General features: G+C 42.5%; 1 protein-coding gene across 1 annotated transcript; it reads right to left on the bottom strand.

The window, feature by feature from the left end:
* Positions 1-7,472: 7,472 nt before the first annotated feature.
* Positions 7,473-10,482, bottom strand: LOC145876394 (uncharacterized). Its single transcript, XM_082972174.1, has 2 exons — positions 10,470-10,482; positions 7,473-9,339 (listed from the first exon to the last, which is right to left on the bottom strand). The coding sequence occupies exons 1-2, from the start codon at positions 10,480-10,482 to the stop codon at positions 8,621-8,623; spliced, it is 732 nt and encodes a 243-aa protein (XP_082828300.1). The 3' UTR covers positions 7,473-8,620.
* Positions 10,483-11,670: the final 1,188 nt, after the last annotated feature.

Below are 11,670 nucleotides of genomic sequence, written 5' to 3'. Positions count from 1 at the left end.
AATGTTCCTGTGTGTGGGAGGTGGGGTGCAGGGTAAATGTTCCTGTGGGGGAGGTGGGGTGCAGGGTAAATGTTCCTGTGTGGGAGGTGGGGTGCAGGGTAAATGTTCCTGTGGGGGAGGTGGGGTGCAGGGTAAATGTTCCTGTGGGGGAGGTGGGGTGCAGGGTAAATGTTCCTGTGGGGGAGGTGGGGTGCAGGGTAAATGTTCCTGTGGGGGAGGTGGGGTGCAGGGTAAATGTTCCTGTGGGGGAGGTGGGGTGCAGGGTAAATGTTCCTGTGTGGGAGGTGGGGTGCAGGGTAAATGTTCCTGTGTGGGGGAGGTGGGGTGCAGGGTAAATGTTCCTGTGTGGGGGAGGTGGGGTGCAGGGTAAATGTTCCTGTGTATGAGGTGGGGTGCAGGGTAAATGTTCCTGTGTGGGAGGTGGGATGCAGGGTAAATGTTCCTGTGTGGGAGGTGGGGTGCAGGGTAAATGTTCCTGTGTGGGGGAGGTGGGGTGCAGGGTAAATGTTCCTGTGTGGGAGGTGGGGTGCAGGGTAAATGTTCCTGTGTGGGGGTGGTGGGGTGCAGGGTAAATGTTCCTGTGTGGGAGGTGGGGTGCAGGGTAAATGTTCCTGTGTGGGGGAGGTGGGGTGCAGGGTAAATGTTCCTGTGGGGGAGGTGGGGTGCAGGGTAAATGTTCCTGTGGGGGAGGTGGGGTGCAGGGTAAATGTTCCTGTGGGGGAGGTGGGATGCAGGGTAAATGTTCCTGTGGGGGAGGTGGGGTGCAGGGTAAATGTTCCTGTGTGGGAGGTGGGGTGCAGGGTAAATGTTCCTCTGTGGGAGGTGGGGTGCAGGGTAAATGTTCCTGTGTGGGAGGTGGGGTGCAGGGTAAATGTTCCTCTGTGGGAGGTGGGGTGCAGGGTAAATGTTCCTGTGTGGGAGGTGGGTGCACGGTAAATATTCCCGTGTGGGGGTGGATCTTGCAGTCACTCTGACTGTGGATTGCAGTCACTCCGATTCCTTATCCATAGACTGCTTTCATGGTAAGGAAACAAATATCTAAAATATTTCAAATCGCTGAACTATCACTGTAATGTCATCGTATAAATTGTAGCCTTACTGTTGTACTTTTGAATGTTCTAATAAAATAAAAAGTCTAATAAAATAAAATATTTTGGAAGTTTGAAAGACGTGCCCCAACCCTCCCTGGGAGTTCCACTGAATCTTTTCAACGGCCAATAAGGTTTGAGTATTAAGTTAATCAGTTAGACCAGGAAGTCTGATAAGACAGACTGAGTGGGAGCGAAGCTCACCTTGACTAAAGGTTCTTTGAAAACGTCTGTGTCAAGCAACATGGACGCAGTGTTGCAGTGAGACTAGGTCAATGTGCTGATACACAAACAAGTCAAACAACATTGACTTTGCATGCATAGGGTGGCAGGTAGCCTAGCGGTTAAGAGCGGTTCGAATCCCCGAGCCGACTAGGTGAAAAACCATGCCGGTGTGCCCTTAAGCAAGGCACTTAACCGTAATTTCTCCTGTAAGTCACTCTGAATAAGAGCGTCTGCTAAATGACTAAAATCATTTAAAAAATATATATATAAACATCCAATCCTGTCATACACTGAGTGGACAAAACATTATGAACACCTCTTTCCATGACAGACTGACCAGGTGAAAGCTTCGATCCCTTATTGATGTCACTTGTTAATAAATCCACTTCAATCAGTGTAGATGAAGAAGGGGAGGAGACAGGTAAAACAAAATGCTTGAGACAATTGAGACATGGATTGTGTGTGTGTGTGTCATTCAGAGTGTGAATGGGCAAGATCGAAATACACTACAAAAGTATGTGGACACGTGCTCATCGAACATCTCATTCCAAAATCATGGGCATTGACATGGAGTTGGTCCCCCACTTTGCTGCTAGATGTTGGTACATTGCTACGGGGGGACTTGGTTCCATTCAGCCACAAGAGCATTAGTGAGGTCGGGTCACTGATGTTGGGGCGATTAGGTCCTGGCTCGCAGTCGGCTTTCAGATTCATCCCGAAGGTGTTCAATGGGGTTGAGGTCAGGGCTCTGTGCAGACCAGTCAACTTCTTCCACATCGATCTCTGCCGTTGTTGCTCCTAGACGTTTCCACTTCACAATAACAGCACTTACAGTTGATCGGTGGGGGGGGTACCTCTAGCAGGGCAGAAATTTCGTGAAATGACTTGTTGGAAATGTGGCATCCTATGACAGTGCCACGTTGAAAATCACTGAGCTCTTCAGTAAGGCCTTTCTACTGCCTATGTTTGTCTATGGAGATTGCATGGCTGTGTGCTCAATTTTATAGACCTGTCAGCAACAGGTGTCTGAAATTGCTGAATCCACAAATTTGAAGGGGTGTTCACATACTATTTGTATATATAGTGTATTTAAGTTCCTTTGAACGGGGGTATGGTAATAGGTGCCAGGCGCACTGATTTGTGTCAAGAACTGCAACGCTGCTGGGTTTTTTCACACTCAACAGTTTCCAGTGTGTATCAAGACTGGTCCACCACCCAAAGGACATCCAGTCAACCTGCCACAACTGTGGGGAAGCATTGGAGTCAACATGGGCGCAGCATCCCTATGGAACGCTTTCCACACCTTGTAGTGTCCATGACCCAACGAATTGAGACTGTTCTGAGTGCAAAAGGAGGGGCGGGGGTAACTCAATATTAGGAAGGTATTGTTCATTTTTTGTACACTAAGTAGAAACAGAATTAGTATAATACAGTCAAGAAGACAGGGATGTGAATGATCTAGCTACTGCCTGTCTTATTTATCGGTGGACCGTTTCTTCTTCTCTCAGTTCTGGTGTGCCGTGCGAACCCCGGAGGGACTCGTGACCCCACTACCTCCCCCAAAATGCAGCCTCATCGGCACCCTCTCCAACTCGCCAGACTTTGCTGAGCACTTCCAGTGCCCCACTGGCTCCCTTATGAACTGGGGTCACCGCTGCGTGTCGTGGTAGGGCCTGGCAGACCCACTGGCTCCCTTATGAACTGGGGTCACCGCTGCGTGTCGTGGTAGGGCCTGGCAGACCCACTGGCTCCCTTATGAACTGGGGTCACCGCTGCGTGTCGTGGTAGGGCCTGGCAGACCCACTGGCTCCCTTATGAACTGGGGTCACCGCTGCGTGTCGTGGTAGGGCCTGGCAGACCCACTGGCTCCCTTATGAACTGGGGTCACCGCTGCGTGTCGTGGTAGGGCCTGGCAGACCCACTGGCTCCCTTATGAACTGGGGTCACCGCTGCGTGTCGTGGTAGGGCCTGGAAGACCCACTGGCTCCCTTATGAACTGGGGTCACTGCTGCGTGTCGTGGTAGGGCCTGGCAGACCCACTGGAGGGCGCTGCCTGCCTGTGGAGGCTGCATGGAGAACCAAGAGGAGGAGGAGGAGGAGGAAGAGAACCTCCAACTAATCATCTAATGTATTTTTTCATCTAGTAATCTTTTCTTTGTACATGACGCTGGATTACTTGTGGTTTGTGGGTAGAGCAGGACAGATCCCAGGTGAGCAAGAGGGAAGCGTGTGGAGAGAAATGTTGCTGTCTGTTGATGTGTGTGTAATTCCAGTGTTAGGGGATGGTATATTTCCTCATCGTCCAAACACCGTCACATCCCCCCACCCTACTCACCCGTGGGGCACAAAGGCACGTTTTATTTATTGTTTGCTGGACTTGGTAGGGGGCCGTCGCAGTCCTCACTGTGTACCCTGTTTACAATTCAATTCAGAACCTCTAATGACTGAGGGCTCTCACTGAAAGCACTGTAACCTCACAGGAAGTGCTCATCTGCCTCTGTGACCTCGCAGGAAGTGCAAAAAACTTGGCTGTGACCTCACAAGAAGTGCAGAAACTTCACTGTGATTGAACATTGCAGGGTTTTTTTCTGGATCAAAACGGGGCTTAGGGTGGTGGGTGTGACAGGGGGCGCAGCAATTGGCGCAGTCGGCACAGCTGAATTTTTAAAGGCTGCCATATTTGTGTTTTTTTTTATCGCCATTTTTAAGACATGCATTTTTGCAGTTTTAAAGTTAATTTCCTGCAATTCTATGCATTTTGCCATGGCAAGTGCTGTGTTATTTTGCTCAAACTTCAAAACAATATCAATACTGTTAAATTCATTCTTTTTGGAATTTCACAAATATTATATTATTAAAACATACATGCTTGTAGGTCCATTGTCTTTTTTACATACTTTATTATAAATAAAATTACAGTTTGGACTTAAGCGTCCCAAAAATAATTCCCCAAGGGTTTCTGTGGCAGAAAAATCCCTGCATTGTATATGGCTTCATCTCAAATGTATATTTAGTTTAAATTCTATTTCCTAAATGACTTACAGAGCCACATAAGTCATCCACAAGAGAGCACCACTGCTTCCGGTCTGCATTCCCTATATAGTAAACACATAGTACTATGTGGCTCTGGTAAATAGTATTGCCCTATGGGGTGTCAAAGGGTATCATTTGAGATGGAGCCATATAGACTAATCTCTCCTTTTCTTTCTCCGTTGCTTCACAGGAAGTTGTCGTGGAAATTCTAACCAGAAAGGAAGAGAGAGACAGTAGATTCCTCCAAACAACTATTTAAAAAAAAATAAGATTTGCATAAAAGAGAGCTGGTTAATAATCGCACAACAGGTGCAACAGTCAAAAGCCCAACAAACAAGAGTTGGGTCTCAGCCTTTATAGGAAAATACAACCTCTTTTGTCTATGTGGGAGTTTAGCAGGTGTGTGAGATCATGGTGGGGGCAGAGCGTACAAACAAGTGATAATGCCAGTTTTCTTACTTCTTTCTGCTGATAGAATTGTCGCTGCTGCTCAAGCTAGCCTCTGTTCTCTTCATATCTCCACACAGCTGTACCCTTGAAAGATAGGGAAAGAACAGGATGGACCAAAAAACTGGTCACTCTCAGACGGCCCTTTTGTCTTTGGCCACGTGACTAAGTTACTGAGAAACAAGAGAGGGAAAACACTGGCTTCTTCTTACATGAGAGAAACAGACAGTGGAAATGTTTAGATTTAAGGTTTATATAAATGATGTGCATAATAGAGTTTGCAATTTTACCACTATATTCCACAGTTTTGATACTAATCTCAACCTAATACAAAATTACAAGTAAGCATGTGAGTAATAATTCATAATATAAGTCAATTATGCCATAATCTAAGCAAAACTTAAAGCATTGGGGGGGATTTTTCTTACACTAGTACATTATCTGGCTTCTTCTTCCCATGAATAACAGATTAATGAGGCTGATGGTGATGACTACAACAACGATGGTGATATTGATGGAGGAATAGATGAATGAGGCTGAGGGTGATGACTACAACAACGATGGTGATATTGATGGAGGAATAGATGAATGAGGCTGAGGGTGATGACTACAACAACGATGGTGATATTGATGGAGGAACAGATTAATGAGGCTGATGGTGATGACTACAACAACGATGGTGATATTGATGGAGGAATAGATGAATGAGGCTGATGGTGATGACTACAACAACGATGGTGATATTGATGGAGGAATAGATGAATGAGGCTGATGGTGATGACTACAACAACGATGGTGATATTGATGGAGGAACAGATTAATGAGGCTGATGGTGATGACTACAACAACGATGGTGATATTGATGGAGGAATAGATGAATGAGGCTGATGGTGATGACTACAACAACGATGGTGATATTGATGGAGGAATAGATGAATGAGGCTGAGGGTGATGACTACAACAACGATGGTGATATTGATGGAGGAACAGATGAATGAGGCTGATGGTGATGACTACAACAACGATGGTGATATTGATGGAGGAATAGATGAATGAGGCTGAGGGTGATGACTACAACAACGATGGTGATATTGATGGAGGAATAGATGAATGAGGCTGATGGTGATGACTACAACAACGATGGTGATATTGATGGAGGAATAGATGAATGAGGCTGATGGTGATGACTACAACAACGATGGTGATATTGATGGAGGAATAGATGAATGAGGCTGAGGGTGATGACTACAACAACGATGGTGATATTGATGGAGGAATAGATTAATGAGGCTGATGGTGATGACTACAACAACGATGGTGATATTGATGGAGGAATAGATGAATGAGGCTGAGGGTAATGACTACAACAACGATGGTGATATTGATGGAGGAATAGATGAATGAGGCTGAGGGTGATGACTACAACAACGATGGTGATATTGATGGAGGAATAGATTAATGAGGCTGATGGTGATGACTACAACAACGATGGTGATATTGATGGAGGAATAGATGAATGAGGCTGAGGGTAATGACTACAACAACGATGGTGATATTGATGGAGGAATAGATGAATGAGGCTGAGGGTGATGACTACAACAACGATGGTGATATTGATGGAGGAACAGATGAATGAGGCTGATGGTGATGACTACAACAACGATGGTGATATTGATAGAGGAATAGATGAATGAGGCTGATGGTGATGACTACAACAACGATGGTGATATTGATGGAGGAACAGATGAATGAGGCTGATGGTGATGACTACAACAACGATGGTGATATTGATGGAGGAATAGATGAATGAGGCTGATGGTGATGACTACAACAACGATGGTGATATTGATGGAGGAATAGATGAATGAGGCTGATGGTGATGACTACAACAACGATGGTGATATTGATGGAGGAATAGATGAATGAGGCTGATGGTGTGTTGTTTTTAACATGTCCATTGCTTTTTAATTGATCTCATTGTATTCCTGAACCTTTGTTTATAATGGTATGTTTTATTGCTCTTTTGGGGTTGAAAGAAGCACATTTCTGTTTAATTGTTAGATGTGATACAGGTCATTGTTGCATGTCATTTACTATTTATGTCATGGTGAGGAGAACCTGACTTGAGCCTGATATACCCCAAGAGTCTAATGGAATACAGGTTTGCTTCCTCTAAAGTATTGTCTTTTCATTGACCTGTTAGTTGTGGAGTTTGTAAATATATTTTATTTAACCTATATTTAACTAGGCAAGTCAATTTAGATTATTTTGCAAATATTGTCATTTGAATATCTAGATCACCATCATCAATGTAGATTATTGTGTAAATATTGTCATGTGAATATCTAGATCACCATTGTCATCTTTAAAAAAATTAATAACTTCTGCAGCTGATCCTGCCTGGCACCCGCAAAATTTAACCGTCCAATAATGGAATTAGTAACTAAGGATTGTAGCTTTAAGGTTTCAGTATGTAGCCTACAGAGAAACACATTCAGAGATCAAGCCTTGTCATTTCAGATAAATTCACTTTGCAGGAGAGGGGAGACTGGAGGCCATGGTCAAAGTAGCACATTTAATAAATAGTTATTCTAAACAAAAACATTGTTTCTATTGAACATGCCATACTAATAAAGGCATTTTAATCAATTATATGAAGAGTGTCTTGGTCCTCCTTTCTTTTTGATGACCTACTCACCCCTTTTACCAAAGAGCACCTTCTGTCTACCAACATTTACTATTGTGTACCTTAGTAGCGCTTCCCTTCCTCCTCTTTCTACTAGTTGAAAATAACTTCTATTTCACATTATAATCAACTACAATGCTTCACCTTCACCAATATAAACATGGTGTCTACTGGCTGTCAACAATTATAAACAAGAAAAAATATATATATTCTCCCCACTAGCTTCTAGGACTCTCATCTTCCTAAAACTCACTAGCTTCTAGAACTCTCATCTTCCTAAAACTCACTAGCTTCTAGAACTCTCGTCCCCTTGGAACGAGCCCAAACAAAACTCATCTCCAATACGGAAAAACGTGCAGTCAAAATAAATTGTGATCCATGGCAACACACTGGCTAAACACAAAACACTAAACTTTTTAACTGCCCACCCTTGAGACAATCAGCAACCAAGTTGTCCTTACCACAGACATGTCTGATTTCAAGAGGAAACTCCTGCAATATCCATAGTAACTTTCCACCTCACTGCAGAGCTTCTCTCTCTTTTCAGGGTTCACTAGATAGGCATGTTGTTGGATCGGGGCCCAGTCCCCAATGTCATGCTCTAGTACATTTGGGTTGGCACATCTGAGAATGAACCCTGATATTCTAAAAGCAGGGCAACAGTGATGCATTTACATTTAGGGGTCGCTGAACAAAGGAACACAACACTTATTTGTCATCACTCATCGATATCATGTTGAAATCATTTGTGCGAGAGGAGGGAGATGAGGTTGCACGTCCTGTTAAAACTAACAGCTCAAAAACCACATGGAATATGGGAATAATGTGTACATCACTGGTTAGAGGACAATTTGTAGAAAACAGCTAGCTACATTTTGAAGTGTTGCATTGTGATTCCAGTGGGTCACCAACGTGGTGAGTATAACACAGCTCTTTTTTTATTAGTCACTTTTTGTTAAATCACATAAATAGTAACTCTTCCATTTCAGAGCCTGGATTTTTCCCCCTGAGGCTAATATCCATATCATGTTGAAATCAATAGAACAGGGGACAAACGTTTAGGGTTCTACATTCTGACGTTATTAAAATACTCCTACTACAATGTTAAAACATTCTACATTGTGACATTATTTCACTGATATCATGAAACAACTCCTTCATGTAGTTTCTGATGTTTGATCAGAGATCTTTTATCAGAGTATCTCTTCCCACACTGATCACAGCTATAAGGTTTCTGTCCTGTGTGTGTTCTCTGGTGTTTAGTTAGACAGCTAGATGTAGTAAAACTCTTCCCACACTGATCACAGCTATAAGGTTTCTCTCCTGTGTGTGCCCTCTGGTGTGCAGTCAGACAGCCAAACGTACTAAAACTCTTTACACATTGATCACAGACATAAGGTTTCTCTCCTGTGTGTGTCCGCTGGTGTACTATCAGGCTGTTTAGCTGAGTAAAACTCTTCCCACATTGATTACAGCTATATGGTTTCTCTCCTGTGTGTGTTCTCTTGTGTATAGTTAGATAGCTAGATGTCGTAAAACTTTTCCCACATTGATTACAGCCATAAGGTTTCTCTCCTGTGTGTGTCCGCTGGTGTACTATCAGGCTGTTTAGCTGAGTAAAACCCTTCCCACATTGATCACAGCCATAAGATTTCTCTCCAGTGTGAATTCTTTGATGTATTTTAAGGCCTAGTGAAGAGTTGAATATTTTCCCACAGTCAGAGCAGCAGTGAGATTTCTCTCCTGTGTGAACTCGCTGGTGTTTCTTGAGGAGTTCTGATCTGGAGAGACTCTTCTCTGCCTCGTCAGCATCATGATGTTGTTGAGGATCCCCAGGATCCCAATAGTTCCGTCTCTCTCCTGTGAGAACAAAGTCAGGCAGATGGTTAAAGGTCCACAACAGCAGAAATCCACTGTTTATTTGAGGTAAAAGGTGATGCCCAGAGCATACCCATGAAGTTGTACAACAATTGACGTCTGTTAAAATATTTGACAATTAAGACAGTCAACTTAGCAACAATCATATTTTGTCTTGTTTTCACACTAGTAGTAACTAGAAAAGTTTTTAAAGTTGTTGAAACCCTAAGCAGTGTGCCAGATGACTTTTGGTCTCCAATATTGGCCCCTTTCTGTGTTTGCTAAAATTGCGACACGAGGTCAATGCGCACACAAAAATGATTGCAGAAACACTTCCCTGCTAATGAGGAAACCACTAGTTATGGATGTAGTATATCTGGTAATGAGGAAACCACTAGTTATGGATGTAGTATATCTGGTAATGAGGAAACCACTAGTTATGGATGTAGTGTATCTGGTAATGAGGAAACCACTAGTTATGGATGTAGTATATCTGGTAATGAGGAAACCACTAGTTATGGATGTAGTATATCTGGTAATGAGGAAACCACTAGTTATGGATGTAGTATATCTGGTAATGAGGAAACCACTAGTTATGGATGTAGTATATCTGGTAATGAGGAAACCACTAGTTATGGATGTAGTATATCTGCCTGGAGCAAAAAATAGTGAGCAAAGATTTTAGTTTTCACAATGTATTCTGAATATTACAGCACAAGATCAGGAGTGCTACTCAAGGAAACTCACATTAAGCTCTGTGTCTATTCACTAATTCACCACCGTGGGGGAAACTCAGGGGAGTTCTCATAGGCTGACAGTAAAAATAGCCTCCATTTACAGGTTGCTTATGAGTGCATTTCACATTAAATATGGATTATAATTGTAAGACTCGCTTGAATCACCTACTTAATATGTTTGTGTTATTGTCGCATATCAACTGATTTATACTTAAAAAACACTTCAACCAGTAAAATGCTCTTTGGCTAGCTTTAACATCAGCCTGACAATGAGGGCTTGTACACTAAGTGTTTAACAAATTGGCCCATAACTTCACCTAACAATAACATAGACCAACTGTAAGACCCATAACTTCACCTAACAACATAGACCTACTGTAGGACCCATAACTTCACCTAACAACAACATAGACCTACTTCACCTAAGACTATATATAATTTAATATTTCAGGTGAAACATGGAAACTAACATGTCTTTGTCATGACATTTCATAACCTGATCACCAGATAATTTTGTGAATAATCCCACTAGGCTACTCTGTAATGTGTTGTCATTCTAAATGTCCTGAATAAAGGAAAATAGCTCTGTGTGTTGTACAATAGCCTATCCATCAAGGAACAGTTCTCTACACATTATGAGCTAAGTATGTCTGTGTCCAAACAGACTAACAAGACCCTACTGTAAATCAAGCAGACAATAACACTTTATAAACATAAATTTGTTAGGGATGTTGGATCCAACATGGAGAACGGCATAACTGTCTTTACCAGAGTAATGAATGAAGAAGCACTTTGGTTGTTGTTGCATGTCGTGATGTTTGTCATGTGACTGTCATTCAGAAAATGATTTCCTGGATCAGCTGATGATAGTTGAACATGTGACTGTAACTAAACAGCTACAGTATTAAGTATTATGTGTAATTATTGAAGAACGACGTTAATGACAGTATCTATTTGGGTGTTGTCAATAAAGTTAAGGTGACTCTCGGTTAGAACCATTGGATTTAGCAAACTCTGAAATTATTTAGGATTTCTGTGCCCATAAAAACTGTTTTGCCAGCGTAACATAAGGAGACACTAAATGTTACGTAGGTAGAGTGCATTTCAGAGATCTGAATACAGAAAAACGTCCTAACAGGACAATAACCTAAACCACAAGGCCAAATCTACACTGGAGGAGCTTACCAAGATGACATTGAATGTTCCTGAGTGGCCTAGTTACAGTTTGGACTTAAATCATCTTGAAAGTCAATGCAAGACTTGAAAACGGCTTTCTAGCAATGATCAACAACCAACTTGACAGAACAGGAAGGATTTTAAAAAGAATAATGAATATTCACATGAAGATCAGCCTCCTATTGGATGACATCACGACTTCCCATCAAGCCAACTCCTTGAAGGCCTTACTATGACATCACTCACTCCTTCTAGTTTGCAGTTGTTAAAAAAACACTATTTTGCTCAAAACATTTATTTGTTTCCCATTAGTGTGTTTATACTTTACTGTATTTATATATCACTTTTCAAAAGGAAAAGTTTAAAAATCCCTGGAGGACTTCATGGACAATTCATACCGTACAAAAATATATTCAAGTGT

This window comes from Salmo salar, unplaced genomic scaffold (assembly GCF_965601325.2).
Source record: "Salmo salar unplaced genomic scaffold, fSalSal1 ptg000587l, whole genome shotgun sequence".
Lineage (NCBI taxonomy): Eukaryota > Metazoa > Chordata > Actinopteri > Salmoniformes > Salmonidae > Salmo > Salmo salar.
This window is presented reverse-complemented; position numbering and strand designations above follow the sequence as displayed.